Genomic DNA, 23,061 nt, shown 5'->3' on the forward strand with positions numbered 1-23,061 from the left:
GACGCGTCTACAAAAATAATAAATATATGCATATGTATAGGAGCTAAAAGGTCCTCCACTCTCCTTTTGAACGGACATGCATTGAAAAGTCAATACGCAACCTTGGCTATTTCCAAATAAACATACAACTACCCGAACACTTCCAGCGATGCAAGAATACAAATCCGATTGAATACAAATCCGATTTTGAATAAATAAAGAATGTCTCCACCACACATCATATACACGAAATAAACAAAACCGTGCCTCAAAAGAATATAGAGAGAATTAAAAGACATCTGACTTTCGTCAGACACAGAATTAAAAATGTCGCTTGCACTTCACAAAATATTATAGACAAAACATTACACTAGAAAAGTCCACCTAATGATGTGTCATGTCAAACAGACTTGACAACCAAGTAGGATGCATTATGGCACAAAAACAATTCCTTTGAAGAATATTAAAGAGAGCACAAGGAAATTCGAAAGAATTAGATAAGAAGCACTCGGTTGATGTTGTGGCAAAGTAGTGTATGACAAAGTTGTTGACCATGACAAGTAGGCACACAACCAGTTGATACAGACAACCAGGCAGCTCAAGCAAGCACACACACACACCTCAAGCACCTCAAGCAACTCAACCAAAATTGCAAAAATCTAGTGAATAAACAGTAGCTCAAAAAGCACTTCAAACTTGGTCCAATTTTATTTTGAGTGATCCTCTAGCTTGAAAGACACAAGCTTGTCAACGACCACTTGACATCAATGACAAAATTTCTAACACAAATTTGAGTCAGGTGGACTCCTTTGGAAACCCTAATCTGTGAGGTCCTCATCAATTTTCATGCACCATGCCCGAGGAGCCTGTTTTAAACCAAAGAGTGCTTTCACCAGTTTGAGCACCTGGTGTTCTTTTCTGGTAACCTTGAATCCAGAAGGTTGTGTCATGTAGACTTTTTCCTGTAATTCACCATTCAGGAAGGCACTCTTGACATCCATCTGATGGACCTTCCAACCACACTAAGTTGTCGTGGCTAGGACTAATCTGATGGTGCTCATCTTTGTTGTCAGAGCAAAGGTCTCCTCGTAATCAATTCATTCTCGTTGAGAGAAGCCTTTGGCAACGAGACGAGCCTTGTACTTATCCAAAGTACCATCTGCCTTGTATTTGACCTTATCGACCCATTTGCATCCAATGGGTTTCTTCCCTGGAGGAAGATCTAACAAAACCCAAGTGTTGTTTTTCAACAGACTATGGTGCTCACTAGCCATAGCTTGTCCCACTCAAGTATCCCTTTCGCCTCTATGTATGTCTGAGGCTCATACACACTGTGAATGTTGGCCATGAGAGCAAAGTTGACCAAATCAGGATGTTTGCTCTTATTTCGAGCAGTTCTACTCTCAATGAGCTCATCATCATGAAGATCTCCAATAGTCTTAAGCCCACCATTTAGGCCAAAGAGTAGAAGTGCTAACATTAGATGCAAGAGGTGCAACATGATTAGGTTCATCAAACAGAAGATCGTAGGAATCCTAAGGAAAATCAGGTGGGAGAGCTTCTTGTCAAGGTGACCCTGCAGGAGATGGAACTGGTACGAGAAATGGAACGGTTGGAGTTCTCCCATCAGGTGGATCTAATGGAAGACGAACACCCAAGTCTGAAGCCTTCAATGGCTGATCCTTTGGATCCAAAACTGGAGAGCTGAAACGACCCTCGTTCCTCATCAAAAACCACATCACAACTAAAGATGAGACAATTTGGCTTGATGTCAATCAACCGGTAGGCCTTGTGAGTATCACTGTAGCCGGCTAGCATAAGCTTTTGGCTCATGATATCCAACTTGGTGTGTTTAGCATTAGGGATCCAAACATAAGCAGTGTTGCCAAAAACTTTCGAATGACTAATTTTGGGCTTGTGGCCTGACCAGGGCTCTTCCGAAGTCGTCTTCTTCACAACCACAGTAGGAGACCGATTCAGAAGATAGACAACAGTGTTAATTGCTTCAGCCCAAAATTTCTTGGGAGCACTCTTGTGTTCAAGCATAGACCGAACCATTTCAGTTATCATGCAGTTTTGTTGCTCAACGACACCATTTTGCTGAGGGGTGTAGGGTGTTGAGTTGATGTTTGATCCAATGGTGTTCACAGAAATGAGAGAAAGCAGAAAAACAGAACTCCCCCCATTGTCTGACCTGAGAGTTATAATTTGTTCACCAGACTCTTTTTCTACTAAGGCTTTGAACTTTTGAAATAAACCAAACACCTCTGATTTTTGTTGAAGAAAATACACCCACATTTTTCGACTGAAATCGTCAACAAAAAGCAAAAAATACCTAGACCCATTAATAGGAATATTCATCGGTCCACAGATCTCAGCAGGGACCAATTGTAGTACCTTAGAAGCCCTCCAAGAGACTCTAGGTTTGGATCTCCAACAGTCCAATGACAAGATCTTCTTGAACAAGCTGAGAAAGATAGTACACATTTAAGTGCCCATTTCGCTGATGTCAAAGTGTACTAACAGAGGAGCGCTTGGCTGCCATGGCAAGCTCCTAAGAATCACCAAAATCAACTAGTCTAAAAACACCATGATTGTAAAGAACCCCTACGAGTTCTAACCCAAAATTTGCATCATAAATCTTACAAACATAGCATTGGCATTCCAACAAATACTTGTTAGTGGTCACTGACTGTAATATTCACCATTCCACTAGTTCTAATTCAACATTTGATACAAACAAAAGAGTACTGTTCATGCACTTAATCAGACACTTGACTGATCATTATTTTCAGAACCAAACATTGAATCCTCGGAGGCATTATGGCGAACACTAATCAGATCTCCCTATGCAGCATCAACTGAAACTTCATCACAATTTATCAGTCATTGTGTTCAAAGATTTGGTCAAACAGTAGACATTCATTAAAAACTCTGAGCAATTCATCAAACAATTGTATTATCTAATCATTCTCATCTCATCAAATGTATTGCAGAGACATAACATCAAACACTTTGCATGAAGACCTTATCGGCAAGGAAATCACAGTTCAATGCTCATATTCAACCTTATGAATTTCACTGTAAAAAACAATTGTAAACCCCTGTCTATACTGTCCTCAAATTTTCAGTTGTCTCTTAGGCATTTCGTCAATCAGTTGGTGTGCAGGGTCTGAGCTGGAATTTCTGAGTTCTTATCAGTCTGATTTATGATTGAGTTTCGGTGCCAATCTTCATATAAGCCTCTAAGGTTCACAAAAACACATTGCAGTTGAATCTACTAATCCACTCAATTTGCTAGATGGTTACACAGCTGAATGTTCTAAAATTAACTGTCACATAACAAATATATTGCATACAGTCCCAAACAACCAGAGATAACATCATCTCTTCTTATACTAACATTTAAGAAAACTCATAACATGAAAGCTAACATTCAGTCCTTATTCCTTATTGAGCAATTTGTCAAACAATTGACAGACCTAGTCACTGCATTGCAGACTCGTTTGGTTGCTCCGAACTGCTGTTATGGCTCCTCTATGCTAGCACAGTAGACCACGGTCACTTCCAGAATTGTATGATTCAATTCTGATACATTATATGACTGTTGCAGAACCTACACTGTGTTCATGGACCTGTATGGCAATCTCCAGTCATGCACGTCACCCTAGCGTGATTTCCAAACAGTACGGCACTGCTGCAAGGAATCTTGAACATGCACGGCAATCTTGAAACTCAATGCTCAGTCTGTTCACTATTGTTGAAGATGATCCACATTACTGTAGCGGTTCATTATTCACACCACTGTAGCGAATGTAGCGAATTACTATTCACGCCACTGTAGCGAATTACTATTCACGCCACTGTAGCAATTCACTATTCACGGTGCATGATAATCCTCCCAATGCTTTCTTATTTTTTAAAATCTCCCAGACCTGGTCTTTCACAGACGTGAGAAATGTCACAATTGAGGGGCCACGTCCTCAAATGCCATTAAAACTCCAGAGAATACCTCCAGATAAAACAAACTCCCAAAAAAACACAATTACCAAGATGTCCTCTTAAACATTAAAGCTCTCATTTATAACTTGGTATTGGCACGATTCTCAATGTACCACAAATGTGGGATTAAACAAGTTACAATAAAATAATAGTATCCCCCTTATGTCTCCTCATTAAAGGGATCTTTTAATTTTTCCCTTTAAACATTAATCCCAGCATTAATAAAACATTAAAATTAAATATTTAAATTTAACTTTAGAAACCTTAAATTTAATCGCCCAATAAATTAATGGCTCGTTAAATTTTCAAACCTGATGACAAATATTGACCACCGTAAATATTGGCAATATAAAATGCATCAAATATTTCCTGTCACTGAGCCACAACTAACTTACTATAAATAGTAAGTATATGGAAACCTTGCCAAACAACTCCGATTAGCCTGAAACTGAAATTGCCTAGGCCAAGTCCCTTTCTGATCCCTGTAAAGTTCTGGTTAGCCCTTGGGACCAAGACAAAACGGGCTAACAACACATCATCTAATGTCAGGCTAAAATGGGGACATTACAATGATCCTCAAGACCCACGACAATAGTAGACTGAGACTCTCGATTAATAATACTACACTGATGTGAACTGAAAGTCACGTCGAGCCAAGGTGAATGTCTAAGTATCTGATTGATTGAGAGAAGGTTGAGTTCCATTCCTAGAACATAGTACACATTGAGGAAAATCAATTTCCTCCCTCCAGACTGAATTTACACATTGCCCTTTTCAACAACACTGTAGTCTTCCCCCCCTCCAAAAATAACAGAATCTGATTAAGGCTGAAACTCAATGAACCAATCCCGACAATGAGTGAAGTGGCATGAGGCACCTGAATCTATATACCAATCAGAAGACTTCACATGGTTTGTGGGTCTTTTAGCCACGAAGGCATAAAAGGCAAACTCATTCTACTCAATGTGCTCTGCTACATTAGCTTTAGGTTGTGAACCACTTTGCTTGGACTAGGCAGCCAAGCATTTACGACACTCAAGTTTCATATGACCATAGTTATGGCATAATTGCACTTAACACTTTTTTTCTTCGAGACTTCTGATGACGGAGCAGATGGTTTCTGCTAAGAAGACTAAAATTTGCCTTTATCTTCATGAGAGGATTTGGCTACGAAAGCTTGTTTTGTAAAGGATGAACTGGTACTACTGCCAAACTATTGCTTCCACCGATCCTACTGCAGAAGTTTGGTGCAAAGATCAACGAATTTGAGATCAACACCAGTTGAGGTGATGTTGAATATTTTGACAAAATGCTCATAAGACTTCGGCAAACTCTTGAATGTGATGACAACCATGTCCTCCTCACTTCTAACTGATCATGGATGTCCTTGATTTGATTGAGATGCTCCTGAAAGGATTTTCGCTCATCTGTGACTATAGAGAAGAGCATATTTTTCAGAAAGAAGGCTTTGCTCTTATTAGAACATCTCATGCAACGTCTTAAGATGCTCCCATGTCTCAGCAGCTATTTTGTCGGTCGGGATCTGAGGAAGTTGATCGTTGGTCACATATAGCTTAATGAGCATGACAGCTTCACGATTTTGCTCATCAAACTTGGTCTGATTAGGATTGACTGCAGAGGGATGGGTGGCCTTTCCAAGAAACAACTGATCGATGACATAATACTCAAAAAATTGTGAGCATCCGCTACTTCTAGGTATTGCAGTTTCTGTCGTCGAATTTCTGACTTCCATCAAGCAGAATATTTGTCAAGGATGCCATCACGAGATCTGAGGTCAAGGATGGTTGACCGAATGACTACAGGAATATCAAGGTAGGAGGTTATCAACACCTGAAATCACGTAAACGCGACACATAATGTATAAAATTGAGGCCAAAAGTCGGCACAAATTTCGAGGCAGATAAAAGAAATCTGCTTGCACAGATCCAATGTACGGAGTTTTGAAGACCTAGAACAATCTGCCAAAAAACCCAGAAAATATCAAACAATTGTTTCTGTAATTCAGATGCCCTCGCCACAGAAAGAAAAAAAAAAAAAAAAAGAGGGTTGAATGGAAACCCTAGGCGACATGAACAGAGGCAAAAAGAACTCCGTCAAGCTGGGGGGTCGCCATGCTAACAAAAAAACCCTCAACGGGCAAAAACAGGGCGTGAAAATACACCCTCGCATCGGAAAACAACCTACAGGGGCGTGAAAAACAGATGGAAATGGGTGCCGGAAAACATTGTTGAAAACAAACGCAAAGTGCACGAGAAAAACCCTTTCGTTGCTTCCCACAAACCCACAAAAAATACAGACACAAAAGGAACTGGCGCCACCAATCGTCGCCGAAGACCTTGGGAGACGTCTGGGCGTCTTCCCTCTCGAGAGAGACATGCAGATGTCTCTTGAGGGACGGGGAGATGTCTCTCAAGGGATGGGGAGACACCCAGACGTCTCTCGTCACCCCACAGAAATGCAATGCGTAAAAGTTAAATTTTTTTAAAATGCGGCTTTTGGGGGGGTTAAGGGTTACCTAATTGGACGTGGGTCCCACCCTTTCCCCCAAAACAACACAAAACCATGTTTTTTTGTTAATTTCACTCTCATTTTGAAAGACTGATTTTCATTTTTTTTCCAGCAAGCTGAAGAGGAGGAAAAACTTGAAGAAGATTGATTGAAGGGGTCAAAAAAGTGATTGCAAGTGTGATAGGAGCTAGAAGAAGCAAGAAGAAGAGGAAGAAGAAGATTCTACTGCATTTTGGAGAGATTTTTCAAGCACAAGGTAGGGTTTTTCAACTTTTTCTTGTTTTTTTGGTTTTATTTTCTTATTTTCATTGTTCAATGTCATTTTTGGATTTATTTTTTCATTCATCATTTTGCCATCAAGATTTAACATCAAATCTCATTTTGAGATGAATAGGGAAAAAAAAAATTGTTAAACTAGGCTGATTTTATTTATATTTTTATTTTGTGAAATGCAGAATTTCACAATGAGCTCCCAAGGCATGAGTGAAGATGAGATGAAAATCCATTCTCGTAGTGGGAATGATTCAGAATATGAACCTGAAAATGAGGGGGGTGACCATGGGGCTGATCCTGGACCCCAATCTAGTTCTATGGCGAGTGCACCAGCTAGTACAGGTTGCCCTACAGAGTTGTTGGCACCGTATGCTAGGGGTCATTTTGATCCTAAGTCTCCTCTCAAACAGTTTGCTTCAAGAATATCAATACAAGGCACATCACATTCAAGCGGGGGAACAAGGAAGTGGAAGTGCAACATTTGTGACATTGAATGGTCTGGTAGCATTAGTAGGGTGAATGCACACTTTCTTTTTTGGAGAGGAAAAGGTGTGAGACATGGTAAGTTTTTGGAGGAAGCTAAAAATATACAATACAGAATTGAGTTTAACAGGCTTTGGGGGGTTCCAAATGACACAAATATTTCAATGCCTACTACTTTGTTTTCTAGGGCAGCCCTTCAACACAGCCAGAATCCGCCACATACTTCTCATGCTTCGCAGATGGCAGGAATGATGTTTGGATCTCCATCCACTTCCACTTCTACTACCGCCAGGGCAGGGAAACGTAGGTTGAGGACACCATAGAGTAGCCCCATTGCTAATATGTTTAATGTGCAGCTAAGAGATGAGATAGATGAATCCATTGGCAAGTTCTTCTTTGCCAATGGCATTCCATTTCATGTTACACGATCTCCTTATTATAGGGAGATGATGGCTATGGTGGCAAAGGGAGGACCATCTTATGTGCCACCAGGGGAGACGAAAATGAGGACCTCGATCTTGGATAAATGCTATTCCAAGATCAATATTTTGATGGAAAAGATGAAGGCATGTTGAGTGGCATCAAGGTGCAACATAGTTATGGATGGGTGGACGGACATTAGCCATCGTCCACTCATTAACGTCATGGTCACATGTGCAGAGGGCCCATACTTCCTTAGAGTAGTTGATTGTACAGGGCATCGTAAAGATGCTGATTTCCAGTTTCAGGTCCTCAGGGAGGTTATTGAGGAGGTTGGGCCACAAAATGTGGTCCAAGTACTGATAGATGCAGCCCATGTGTGTATAGCAACAAGGAGACTCGTTGAGGCAAACTATAGACACATTTGGTCGACTCCATATTGTGTGCATGCCATGAACAATGCACTCAAGGACATGGGGAAGATTGACTAGATTAGAGGATTGGTCACCAATGTGAGAGATGTGCAAATGTTTATTTGCAACCACCACACTTCACATGCACTCTTCAAAACCTTCGCGAAGGAGTTCTTGAAACCTGTTGAGACTAGATATGCATCCTATTTCATTCTCTTGGAGAGAATGATTGAGTTGCAAGAGGCATTGCAACTCACGGTTATGACAAATGAGTGGAATAGGTGGGCTGAGGCCAAGACAGAGTAGGGGAAAAGGGTGAAGAAGATAGTGAAGAGTGATGTGTTTTGGACTGATACGAAATACATTGTCTCCATCATTCCTCCAGTATTCTAGGTGATCAAATATGGGGATGGGGATGCACCTAACCTTGGAGAGGTGTATGAGTGCATTGACTCTATGCTTGACCAGATGAGGGTTGTTGTGCGAGTGAAGGACCTCTCTCTAGCATTCTACAATGAGCAAATATGGCCTATCATTCAGCATAGATGGGACACTTTGAACACTCCTTTGCATATTGATTGAAGGCTAGATCGGGTAGAGTGACACCGATTCAGGATGATGAGGTGAAGGTGGGTTTCTTTAGGTACGTAGAGAAGATGTTTGATTCCAGAGATACCAGCACAATTCGCACTGAGTGGGGAAGATTTTCCACTCTTAGAGGTTATTCAAATGCGGCAAAGATGGATATAGACACTATGGCACTGGAGGACCCACTTTTGTGGTGGAATTGTCATGACCCGAAATCTTTAACCACCACTCTAGCCATCCATCTGCTATCCCAGGTTTCCAGTTCTTCAGATGCTGAGAGGAACTAGTCTACATATAGCTTCATCCACTCTCTTAAGAGCAACAAACTTACCTCTAAGAGAGGAGAGAAGCTTGTGGCTATACACAGTGCTTTGCATCTCACGGACCACAAGACACTTGTGTACAAGGAGAGTCTAGCGGCATGATGGGATGTAGAGCCAGAGGAGCCTTCACAGACTGATGAGGATGATCCTACCACTTCAGATGCATGGCTAGTTGGTGTGAACTTGAGGGATCTTGATCTTGAGGAGTCAAACAGTTCCAGTGAGGAGGAGTTCGCAGCTGATTAGAGGCCTCCATTAGCTACATTTTGAGTTTTGTCATTTTGTCTTTGACTCTAGTCTCTTTTGTAATGCTATTGCTACACGTATTTGTATTTGGCTACTCATTGTAATGATGAATCATGTAATCATCTTTATTATTATAGACTTTGTAGGCATCAAATATTCATATTTTCGTTTTCTTTTTTAGATATACTAGAAATCTCCAATTTGACAATTTCATTTGTCAAATTTTATTTAGCAATTACTAATTAGCAATTAGCATTGAAGAAATCTTGGTATTTAGATTACTAACAACAAAACTCTCAAAGTAATCCTGTCCAGAATAAATTGAGGAAAAAATGATTATAAATTGAATGGAGGAAAACATATATCAGAAAATGATCATCTAGAAAGAGACACTATTGGAAGATTGATTTTCAAGAAAAAGAGGATTCAAAATTTTGGATATGCAACCGTCAACAGGTTTAAACAAAAAAACACTACTGAAGCTCATATGGTGAACTATTACAAAGCTAGATATATGCATCAAGAGCTTCTATATTGTGAATGATAGACTTACTTTTACTGTTCCATTAGCTTTCTTGGAATATAACTAGGACCTCACCTAATATTATCTCTGAAATTAAATAGGGCTGACTGCGAAAGTTTGAAAGCATTGCTGATTTTGATAGAAACTGATAAATTACTGTGTTTTTTACAAAATGAGGAGAACCTCCACTTATCAAATGTGAAGTCAGACAGGGATATATGTAACGATTTGAATTTAAAGATCCAAAAGGAAGATGTGCAAAGGGCCAAGTGATCATGCAAAGAAGAGAAGAACCTGAGAGAAACTTATTCAGGTCTCGAACACATGAAAGAAAAGAACTTAACAAAAGAGAGAACTTAGGTGGACATAAACTTGCACACGAAATTGAATTATGTATGCCTCTCAAAGTATGCATGAAATATAGATTTTGACTTATGCTCTCAAAAAGACATGACTATGCATAAGTGAGAAACAATCAAAGAGTAAAAACAAAAGAGAACATACATGTAACATGCCCCCAATATGAACTGGAGTTGCTTTTGCCTCAATCTCCAAACCAATAGGAGCAGCCCGAAGATGACTGATACTAAGATCCACTCCTGCAACTGGTTGGAATCCACAAACCACAAAAGCACCAAGACTTCCAAGACTCTCAGCAATGAAGGCTGATATACCTCCATGAAGAACTCCATGTGCCTGTCAGAAACACAGTGGTCTGAAAGTGAAGAAACAAACATAAAGGAAGATTCTACAAATGCTGTGTATCAACATGTTACTCTACTACTGGCAAAAGTCTTTGCATAAATGGTAGATAATATGACCACACAACTGGAAAGTTAATAATCAAGCAATCATTCATGATAAAATATAAATCTCAGCAAGCAGAAAGTCACATGTTTTCCATAACTTTAAAGTCCTGTCCTCACCTATATTAATGTGCCAATCAGACAATCATCTGTAATAAAATGCATATCTTATTATCTTGTAAAATATCTTGGATAAGATCTAAAAGATGGCATGTCCGTCAAGGGTAATAAACTGGAGAGATTCCATACAGGCTTGTTTTCCTAGCTCTATTATTTCCACGTACTGTGAACTCTTCATAATGTACAAAATTTAATTCTTTACCGGCCTCCAAGCTGTGTCAAACCTTTTTTGGATCACTCCAGGGCAGAATTGCTTTTGTTGACCATCTAGAACTCCCCAAATGCTTCCTTTGCTTCCTATATATCATCCGCTAATTGTTTTTGTGTATTTTTGCTTAATATTTGACTTTTCTACCCTAAGTTACAACTTCACCACTCGATTTAGGCGGCGATCTTTTACTCTTGCAAGCAGCAACTTCACACAAAGCAACAAACTCATCCAGTTTATCCAAACAAGTGATTAGCTTCAAAAATACAAGTTTCCCTTCAGTTCTTCCTCCAATTGTGAGTATTTTAGATCTGTTTATCATGACTTTGATTCCAAATCACTAGGGGTTTTACAAATAAACAATTCTTTGCCATTTCACAAGTGCAAACTTTGAGAAGCAATAAAACAACAGCCCACTGTAATGCTTTCCTGATACCTTTGTTTATCTACAAATCAGCTATTTTTCAGCTATATCCCTATCTTATTTTATAAAAGCCCTGCCTTACTTTGGAGATAGACCCATTCTCTGGCTATTGCAAGTAATGGGGGGAAACAAGCTGAATCTTGAAGCTCTAAGAACACTACTGCCAACTTCATTTTAGAATTTGCTCTATACTTGCAGCAACCCACCTCCAAGAATGGAAGTGTATTGTTTTAGTTAAATTTTGATATTTCTTTGACAGTTTAGGAAAATTTACCTATAAAATATTGTCTGAATTAACATAGATTTAATTTATTAGTTTCAAGTTCAACTTTTGAATTCGCTAGAATGAAAAAGTTCAAAGAAGAAGACTCTCTAAATTGAAAAGCATATACTCTCAAGAAACAACATAGAAAGAGAAACAATACAGAAAGAAAACTTAGATACCCAAGAGGATCGAACTATAGTGATTTCCTGGGAACCCTCTGAGATTTTTCAAAGGTAAGCTCTAAGGGCACATTGGGGTTTTTCTCAATGGAGTTTTAGTTACCTTCAACAACACCTTTAAAAATTAATTCAATGGCAAGATTCAAACATTAATCTGGCAAAAAAGCTTCAAAGCTTTGAATTAAAGTTCTCTTATTTGCATTAAAAAAGAAGCAATTTATTTCTTGTTGGAAAAGAGGGTATGCATATCTTCTTGTGATAAAGTGATTGAAAAGTGCCTATTTTGTTATTGTTTGTTTTGCTTTTATTGAAAATACCAAAAGAAGAAATTAGTTTTCTTGTTTTCACTGCTCTGCACAAAATCCATAAAAGCAAATTTCTTGCTTAGAGAAAGATTAGGATAATTGCATTCATTTAACTGATTAACTTTATTAAATAATATTATCATTTATATTAATTAGTTAGTTATTTTATCTGGTTATCCCATAATAATACAAAAACAAAACAAATTGTATTTAGTAAATTTAGAATCATTTAGTTTTATTTAAAAATTTGATTAGATCAATTCATTTTAATTGCTTAATTAAATTAAAAAAAATAAAATCTTATATAAAAAACAAAAGAACCTTTAAAAACAATACAATAAACTCTTATATAGGTCAATCTGGTCATCCCTTACAAGGGCCACTCTTGAAACTCAAACCAATCCAAAAGAAAGAAATGATGATGCACAGAAATTGTTCCCACTTGCAAACAAAGAAGCTGAACCTTGATTCTTCCTAAAAATAATGGTGATGCTCCTTCATCTCACAGATGAAAGAAATTGAATCAAACAAGAGTGTTACCGCTTTACTTTCATCTCACACATGAAAGGAATCAAACCTCAATATTAAATCATAATGATGGAAATTAGGCATTAGATAATGCGAATATTATTAATTCACACATATCCTAAGGCTGACCACAAGTCAATGGTCATGGGAAAATTAATCCCATAGGGGCATACCAAGTGTTCAATCTCTAAGTCCACCTCTGCTATGCAAGTCCATCTCCTGCATCCTATGAATGCAAAAGATCAACAAATCAATTGAATCTTGGAAAGAGATTACTTTATATTCAAACGTATTGAAAATATATAATAATGCTCTTAAAAGCATCAAAGTATATATCCATGTGAAGATCTCTGAACAAACATTATAATATGCTTTAACAACGGACCTGACCAAAGTTTGGATACAAAATTTATGACTTTTGTAAAGTTCAAAACAGCCTTGTGATAGCCATATGGATATCAAATTAAGCTGAATATATAGAGCCCTAAATGGATGAATATTTCACTGAACAAAAACAGAACCCCTAATAGTTTTTTGTGAAATTTTCAGATCGATAGGCAAATTTGCCTAATTTGCATATGCACCCGATAGAGCAAGATTCTTTTGAATCAGTGTTGGGCATTTCAACTCTAATACACTGAAGAATTTACTAACCACATGTAACAAAAACAAAGTGTTTTTGCTCAAATCAAATTATAGAAATGAATTATTTCAAAACAAAGGGAGTAAATGAAATAATGAAGAATTGGAGAGAAAGCCATGATGCCCCTAGACACCAAATCATTGTGAATAAGATGAAATGATGAGAGAAATAGGATAGGCCTACTTGGTCAAGGCACATATCCCAAAATTAATGTTACACATTGTTGTGACCTTTTCACACATCGCCCCAATGCTAACGGGGACCCCCTCTTTGCTGGCTTTCTGCGTTGTTAGGTTAGGGTTTTGGCTACTTAGTGGGCAATTTTGCGTTTCCCGTGCCCGAGTCTCAGAGTTTTGATCATGCCTAGTGCCGTCTAGGGTTTTTGAAGTTATAGGATCATGTTGCAAACGTTGATATTTTAATGATCCTAAGTTTTGTCTAAGTGTAGACCTTTCGAGCTTTATCGTGTTTTTAAACACGCGCATCAGTGATTTTAAAGTGCCAAGGTATTCACAGACCTTTTGGAGTTGTTTTCTCGCTCCTGAGGTATTATTTAAATTGATTTTACACTTTATTCCAATATTTTCCTAGCGTTTTGCTCATATTTTTGGAAAATTTGCCTAAGTCCAGTTTAAATTTAATGTTTCTAAGCGATTTTGAGTGGTTAAAATGATAAAATCCTAAGGGAAATTCTATTCCAAGGGTTAAAGGGTCAAATTCCACGCTAGAGGTGTTTTTCCCCTCACATTCCAGACTACCCAACCAATTCCCACACACAAAATCCATACTACACATGGGTTTCCCATGAAATCCATACTGTCTACTATTTTCCCCCACTGTTTATCCATACCCAAATCGATTTTTCCCTCGAAGTGCTAAAATTTGGCTAACTGTCAAGATTTATCTAGACTGCCATCGATTTTTCCAAATTTGGCATTTTTTGGTGAAAGTTAGCGATTTTATGTTTGGAGGCTTAGGCGATATTTTCCTCCATCATTTCCTTGCTACCCAGACCTCCATTGTTGCAGATCAAGGCTGCCATTGACAACATTTTCAGAATTTTAGTATGGCGCCATAGTTGGAAAAATCCGATTTTGCTTTGGGAGTGGTTTGGTGCCACATTTTGGTGGATTTTCATGCATTCTTGGTGGCTGCCATCATCTTCAGCCTGCTGATTCGCTTCAGATCTGAGGTTTGCTTCAAATTTTGACCTCCATTAATGGCCGCCATTAATTTTCAGACTTAAGTTTTTATTGCCCAGCCAATTCCAACTTAGGCAATTTGCATTTGGAGGTATTTTGTGGAGTTTTTTATGCATTTTCAGAACCATCTTATCGCTGTTGCAGGTCTGAAAACTCCATTGTTAGCCAGTTGTCCTCAGAAATTTTCATTTCTAGCCACCTAACCATTTTGGCGATTTTGCTTGGAGATGATTCCTTGGCCATTTTTCATCATTTTCAGGGATTTTTAACTACTTTGCAAGGTGCTGGTAAGTCTGAAGTATTCAATTTTCAGACTTGTCCTCAGAAATTAAATTTTTACCAGCCACACTTACATTCCTGAGTATGATTATTCTCATCATTAGAGCAGATTTTTATCGAGTTTATGCACATTTTTTAAGATTACAACATGTTTTAAAAGTCTGATTTTCAGGTTGTCTTCAGAATTGTTAACCTCCATTGTTAGACATTCATTGTGTGAAAACACAACCTTTCACACCTTTCCTTAGTCATCATTTATCCGGTATACTCCTCTGCATTTTACCTTGCATATTTTCTAAACATAAGGAGGTATTCATGAATTTTATGGAAGGTTTCCATGCCTTAGTGTTGTCACACTTTGAACTTAATTGCTAAATTTACCAAGTGTATGGATTATTTTCCCGACTCCATGCTCTAAATTAGCTAAAATCTTTAGAAAGTCGGGAATTTTATTAAGAGCATTGTTTATTTTCCTAAGTCTAACTTCGAGCTTCGTACAGATGCAATGTCAAAGTCAAGATATAAGGAAAGGAAAGAATTATTGAAGATGTTGGAGACTGGATTCTATCTAGAGCTCAGGATTTCATCCAGATGGAAGGAGATCACTGATACAAAAATGAATTTCCTAGACTTCGACCAGATGCAGCGTCGGATGTTCAAAGTCGGAGATCAAGTTCATTCCCCAGCATATGCGACTATTATGAAAAGTGGCATTTTCCATGCCGCTAGATTTCCACAGTCCATACAGTGCAGTGACCTTATCCTGGAGTGTGCACGATGTTACGATCCGCTCACAAGAATGATTAAGACTCCCAAGGGCTTTGTCATCGCCTACCTTGCTGACGATGCTATTGCACAGGTATTCGGAATTCCACGCGGAATAGATATGAAGGATGTGACCAAGGAGGATTATGCAGAAAGATACACGAAGAAGATGGGTGTATGCAAGAATTTAATTAACAAAGAGTGGATGATTGAGCCTAGGTCTCATCATTCCAAGGCTCCCAAGACACTCATGTGCATAGATTTTAAGGAGGAATATAGTTATTTGATATTCCTACTCAACAGAGTGATGGGGATGCCGCAGGGAGCAATATTTGATGGATGGATGTTCTACTTCATCCAGGATTGTCTTAGAGGAACACTAATAAATTGGTCGAAGATTATAAGTGACAACCTGGATTTTCAGCTGAGGAATGTAGAGCGGTCCAGGTCATTCGCCATGACTTCTTACTTGGTGTACCTGCTTGCACAGTTTGTTTCATATAGAGGATTAATATGCAAAGGTGAAGTTGGGAATGGGCAAGGACAGTTCAAGAGTCATGAATGCTACCCTCAGTTGAGCATGCATAGAATTGAAGACTATAAGAGAGTGAATGATGCATTCACTATGTACATCACACGGATGCTGCAAGGCAGAATCCACAAAAGATTGTCTAAGGAGGCAACAGAGTTAATAGAAAAATATAGATCGTGGTATATACAGTTTCCCACTTTCACATACCTAAGGACTCATGGGTTTCAATCCGAACCCTACAGACTTCCTAGGTATCCAACCGACAGAATGATATTGTTGGAAGTGGTAAGACAGCTTCTAGAGTTCGATGTCATCCAAAGAGAGAAGCATAGGACGGGAATGACATTCCCTATTTCAATTGGGAAGACGTCAGAGGTTTGCCAGTCCGCCATAGCCGCCAGCACTGCGAGTGAGGAGCTTGCATTCTATCGATTTGCTACCTATAAGAAGAGAGAAATATTTGATCCAGACAAGAAGGTCAGAAGGATCAGGGGAGAGAAGTTCACTCACAAAGTTGACATAGAGGATTATTGGGCTAACCTAATGGATGAGCAAGCAGTGAAGAGAAGAATGTGGTCCAGAATGTCCGTGGATTTTATGAGGAAGTGTGGACTTTTCCTCATTCTTGATCAAGTATTAGATGACGGAGATCATACATATCCACAATATGAGAGTGAAATGAAGAAGGCAATCCTATTGCCTAATTGGTCAGAGTCAAAAGAGATTGACCTGAATATATTGATAAGAGAGGTCTTGAATTTCTCCCGCCTATGGGTGGATATGCAGATGAATAAGTTAGATGACATGGGTGTTCCCTTCACTTACGAAAGGATGAAGCCGGAATAGTCTACTTCCGAGGATGATCAAAGGACTAACAGTGATGTCAGGATTCATGCAGACGAAGAGAGTCAAGCTCCCAAGAGAAGGATGAACATGTCAGGAGAAGTCAAGGCCAGAGGGAAGAAGATTGAGGAGGTAAAAAAAAGAAACAGAAGACTATCATTTCGCCTATCATTCCTTCACACCCTCCCAGTGTCTCATCAATCGAAGTGATTGAAGTAACAGAACAAAACAAGGAGACTCAGCAGTGTTCCAACATAGTGATACTACCAGAAAATATTCAGGAATTCCATGCCACAGCGACATCTGCACCTCCTGATGAGAATAATGATCAGCCGGAATCCCCTACTGTCCTTTTGGAAGTTAGTTTGGGAAATGAGGTATATGATTGGACCAAGAATAATCCTGATGATAATGATGATGTTGTTTCGGCATTGAAAGGACTTGATCGAGAAATATGTCTCGATGATGGTATGGAGATGGCTGCCATTCCTGAATGGCTGATGAGAAGTATGGAGAAAAGTAAACAAATGATAGAGGTACAGCTTATTGATGATATTGATGACTACCTAGCTAGGAGTGCTAAGGGGAAGGAGCCCAAGAGAGCGGAGATTTTGTCACACATAGCTAGAGATGAGACAGGAATGAGGATTGCGCAGATTGTTGTTCCTATTGCAGGCATGACAGCAGACATGGCTACTCCTATGGATTTCCAGATCACTTCAGTCGCCCTTGGTCGTACATCTAGAAAACAGGAATTCCAGGAGATTGGTGAAAACCTCCAAGCAATCGATGCGAGGTTAGGCAGAGAGGTTGCAGAGAAAGAAACGTATCGAGAAGAAAATATTAGACGCAAAGAGTATATTGCAGGGACAAGGCATGGAAATCCCACCCTTATTTCCCCTATTGCAGTTAACCATGGAATACATTCACACTGTGAGGTAGCGAGAGGTACACACTCGGAGGTGGAAAAGTGGATTGAGAGCACAAGAAAGCAGGCAGATGATTTCCTCACTCAGTTTGTCCATGCATTTGATAGGACAACAGGGCTTGTATTCAGAATCCAGTATTTGGAGGGAGTTTGGGAATAATTCCGGCCTATCCAAGAGATGACTATTCCGCGCCTCCAGGCTTTGAAGAAGATTCCTAATTCCACCTTGGTCAGCGAGAACATTGTGCACAATGGAGACAGATACGATTTCTATGGCTGGTATTGTTCATTAGCCGTGAAAAATCAACTTATGAGAACGCCCAATCGAGTTGTATGGAGATGGAAGGATTAATTCAGGACATTCAGATGAAGATCCTTGCCTCGATTGAGGAATTATTGGGTGTTGATGTTAGTGATGCTAGTGGTTTACACTTAGCCGAATTAAGAGACAAGATGAAATTTATGTATTTTTGCCAGTTGGACTCTTTGAAGAAGAGTCGGATAGATGACTTGGTCTCTTTGTTGATTCATGTTCATAGTTCGCAGAAGCTCATGCCAGAATGGGAGAACACTATGAATGCTTGCTCGGATTCACTGGACGTGATTTATTTACAGCAGGATACCTTGCCTGGCATTTCCATGGAGTTAGATTCAGTATTAGTTAGATTCTTGGAGTATGCTAGGAGAGAGAGAGAGATGCAGGGAGGAATCTTTTGGAAGATTCCCTATTTGATGACTAGGTATCTTTTCATTGGGTCATATGTTTGTGGCACCATTTTTTATGTAACCCTAATTAGGGCAATTCTAGGGTTTTGTTGGCATGATCTCAACTCCTCCAAGTTAGATTAGAATTTAGATTAGAATTTATTTTCATGTATGTTAGATTGAGTGGAAAATTTGTTGAATTTATTTGTGTGGAATCCTTAGTCCATACCACTAGCCTCTTGCCGCTGGTAAGTGCGCCTTGTGTGGTCATCTGGAATTTGAGTAAGCATAACTTCAACTATTACGCGTCCGTTGACAAGCATCAACTTTGATGGTGTCTACATTTGATGGTGATAGCCTGAAAATCTTTAAGTATACGTTAGACGATTGCACTAAGCTTGTGTCAATACCTGATTGTGAGACCTTGTCTAGTTTGATTCTACTAAATCCATTCATCATTTCCTACATTCCTAGGTTTAGAATAGACTTCCTAAACCCTATTCCTTTTGTCCTTTTTTTAGTAAGAAGTAAATCCAAAGCCATATTGATAAATCTTAAGTTGTCAACACACCTATTCCGCATCATTCATAATAATCCAAACATTTGCGTAAGTCCCCAAGTGAACACAGCAATTCACATCAACCACTGAACTTACCCACTCGTCAAGACCTGACATGTAGAAACCTTGGAATCATTTTAGTTGATCTCATTCTTAGCATCTAAGGTGATTTTGTTCAAGAGAGGGTAAATTATCTTGGTAATTTATTCTGTAATGTTATGTGCGTAAAACACACATCAACACACATGTAGGCCAGTTAATAAGTGTGATCTGACTAACATATGTAGGCCCTATGCGAGGTACCGTTGTGACCATTTAACACATCGCCCCATCAAGATGGCGAGCCCCATTTTTTTGCTCAGGTCCTAGTCTCTTCATCTAATATCTCCCTCTCACAGGTGAAATGAGTGTTTGTAGCTTCTAGATATCATGGGAGTCAAGTTGATCATGAGTTCAACCGAAGAGTGTGAAAGATTGCAAGTTATTAATACTTTAAGTGCTCGAGGTTGAAGGCGAAAACTTTAAATGCTCCTCATGAGGAGAGAAATTCACTTTCAATGCCCTTAATTGAGAGCAAAGTTGTTCCATAAGCCTTATCTTGCAAGTTTGAATGGAAAGAGTGAAGCAAGGTGAGTGAGCAAACACATAGTGTTCAATTTCAATCCACTTCATGTGTGTAGCATTTGGAGTGAAATTCTTCCGAACACTTCATAATGAACATAGCATCACACATCAAAGTTGAGAGTGTGAGTGAAAGTGAGCAAAGGTGAGTCAGAGTTCCGATTTGAAAGTCACTTCATGTTCAAGGCGAGGATAGTGAACTTCAGGTCTTGAGGATGGAGAGCGAATTTCCCCTAGGAGCCTTGTTTGAGTGTGTGTTTTATGTTGAATTTGAGCGTTTGAATGAGGATAACTTGAAAAACCTAAGGATTGAATTGATGAAAAAATGAAGTGATTGGAAGAAAGTTTGTTTGAAACGAACTTCATGATCAAGCCTGGGAGAGCGAACTTCAAGTTCAAGCCTGGGGGTGCGAACTTCATGTGCAAGCCTGGAAGATCGAACTTCACGTGCTTGCCTAAAGGAGCGAACTTCATGAGAATGAGTTTGAGAGAGAACTTCATAAGATGGCCTCCAAGAGCGAACTTCATATACAAAGGTAGTGAAGTGAAATTCATTTCATGTATTCCTAAGTGAGAGCGAATTTCGTTCATATGCCCGAGAGATGATGTGAGAGTATTTACCTTGAGCCAATCTGATTTTGAGTTGAAAGCAAACTTCATCTTCAAGCATATAGGAGCGAACTTCATGAATTAAAGGAGGGGAGCGAACTTCATCTTCAAGCCTACAAGAGCGAACTTCATGAATTAAAGGAGGGGAGTGAACTTCATACAAAAGCGAACTTCATGATTTAAGGTAGAGGAGCGAACTTCATGAATTGAGTTAGGAGAGCAAATTTCCTTGAAATTTCAATGCACTTTAAAGATTAACTAAACACTACTTTGACACCCAAAAACAAAATCCAAATTTGAAAGATGTAAGTCAGCCAGCATTAAAAGGTGATTTGTAATTTTATTTCTATCAAAACCAAGTCAGCCTTTATAGGAAAAGGCACAACCCCCTGCCTTGATTGCCTATAAGAAGGAATTCGAACCTTCATTTCAAACCATCAAATCAAACAGACTTCTCTATCTCTTGAGCGAATTTCATCAGAAAAGGCGAATTTTATTAGCAATATTAGCAATCTCGGTCAGCATCGAAAGTAAATTCAGTCATTGGAGGTGCAGGTTCAGTGATCAAGCAAGGCGAATTCCATCACTAAGCAGGGAAATTCACCAAAGAGAGCGAATTTGCTCAGGGAGGAGATATATTCACAGTGAACTACATCAGTATCACACCAAATTCGTCCTCAAGAGAACTGAATTCACCCTTCACAAGGCGAAATTATCCAGTTACAGCGAACTCTTGGACATTAGCATTCACCTCATCGATCAGATTTAAGGTCAAATATGAAAAATCAGAGGTAAAGGCATCACTTTGATTGATAAAGGATCAGGTACAGGTCTGATTAAAGTCAGATATTGATTGTCTTAACACATTAGACCTCCTTGTTTCATTGAGAAAGTGCAGATAAGAGTAAAATCAGTTTTATTTAGCATTCAATTTCATATTCATTCAGATGTAAGATTGATTTAGATCAATATCATAGGTAGCCTACTAAGCGAATAGGCTTCATTGTATCAACATTTCACATACCTTTCACCATTATCCTAACTTACATATCTCTTATAGGTGAAAGATGGCGGCTCCTAAACCAAATAAAACCATGACCCATCAAGCACTCATCAAGGAAGACTCGAGGAATGGTGCATTAGAAACCAGGATCACGTCTCATTGGAGCAAAATAGGAGACACCAATCTCGGGAAATTCGACACCAAGAAGTTCCGGAACCCGTTGTACACGAGTGAACCTACTGCTACAGCAAAGAAGATGATTGATAGTGGGATCATAAATGCAGCTGGCTTTCCTCCTGTGGTACAATGCTATGAGTTAATCGTTGAATGTGCTCAGCATTATGATTTTCCCTCAAGAAGAATATTGGCGAAGGATGGAATAGTACTTGCATATCTCTCAGAGACCGCAATCGGTGAAGCATTTCATCTACCTGAGCCTAAGGACATGGTCTACATAAGTGTGGAGGGAGCCAAGTCCGCCTACGACAGTGATCCAAAAGCTTGTTCAAAGATCATCGACAAGTTTTGAATAAATAAGAGTAGAGGTGGTAAAAGCAGATGGCCTGACAAATTACATAGAGTGGACTTCAAAGATGAATTCAAAGACTTCATCACCCTACTTAATCGAGTGGTTGGTGCACCCGAGGCTTCATATTTCGAGGACTGGATGTTATAATTCATAGAGACGGTTACTCATGGCAAGGATGCAATCAATTGGGTGAGGTTCATCAGCAATAGACGGTTGATGCGCACTAGAACATTCTACATGAGCTCCTATGTCATAGATAGGGGTATAGTCGGAAGAAGACCAGGAGAAATAAAAGTGCATGAATGTTATACGCAGCTTCATCATCCGCCTAAACAACACTAGGAAAGTGAATGATGCATTCACTATGCACATCACAAGGGCGCTTTGAGGAGGACTTCAGCAAAGACTCTCCAAAAGCACAAGCATTGGATCAACAGCATGGTGCATGGTTCATCCAATTCCCTAAGTTCACTTATATCAAAGTTCAAGGATGTCCTTCTCCTCCCTACATGTTGCCACGCTACCCGACAGACATAGTGGTTCTACTTGAGGTGGTGAGACAATTGGTGGCATATGTCAAGGCATACAGGCATAAGCATGGAACCAATGTTTATTTTCTTATTACGCTTGGAGACTCTATTGAAGTGTGTCGTTCCTTTCAGGTAGCTGAGGATGCCGAGAAAGAGTTAGCACTCTATTCACTCAAGCCATTCACTCCCAGAGATCACACTTTGATCCATATAATAATGTAAAAGGAATTTTGGGAAAGAAGTATCGACACCAATGGCAATTGGAGGACTGTTGGATGAACATTCAAGATGATGTAGAAGTGAAGAAAAAGATGTATTCTAGACTGCCTCTTGATTTCATCAGGAAATGTAAGTTGTTCAATGTTGCTGATCAAGTCCAGGATAGTGGCAAATATCTTCAATCAGCCTATGCCAAAGAAAGCAAGGAGATCAACATCAATTGGGTTGACATGGAGGACGTAGATTTGAAGGAGTTAATGAAACAAGTCTTGGAATACACTCGCATATGGATAGACATACAACATCACAAATTGAAAAAGAAAAACATAACAATGACATTCCATTAGAAGCGAGGAAAGAAGGTGAAGACGAAGCAGGCACGAGCGGGGGTGCTTCTCAACCATCTCACTCGAGAGGTACGAAGAGAAAAGAAGATTGTGGAGAAAAGAAATCATCAAGGAAAAAGCAAAAATCAAGTTC

General features: G+C 39.2%; 1 protein-coding gene across 4 annotated transcripts in view; it reads right to left on the reverse strand.

The window, feature by feature from the left end:
* LOC131041968 (1,4-dihydroxy-2-naphthoyl-CoA thioesterase 1-like) overlaps positions 1–23,061 on the reverse strand; it is a 159,420-nt gene that overhangs the window by 73,903 nt on the left and 62,456 nt on the right. For 2 of the 4 annotated variants that reach the window (XM_057975247.2, XM_057975248.2), the window contains exon 3: positions 10,284–10,475. In XM_057975247.2, coding sequence (XP_057831230.1) covers positions 10,284–10,475 — 192 coding nt within the window. Of the gene's footprint in view, positions 1–9,881; positions 10,074–10,140; positions 10,476–23,061 lie in introns of those variants that run through there. The other 2 variants (XM_057975249.2, XM_057975246.2) reach the window with 2 other exon arrangements.

This window comes from Cryptomeria japonica, chromosome 1, assembly GCF_030272615.1.
Source record: "Cryptomeria japonica chromosome 1, Sugi_1.0, whole genome shotgun sequence".
NCBI lineage: Eukaryota > Viridiplantae > Streptophyta > Pinopsida > Cupressales > Cupressaceae > Cryptomeria > Cryptomeria japonica.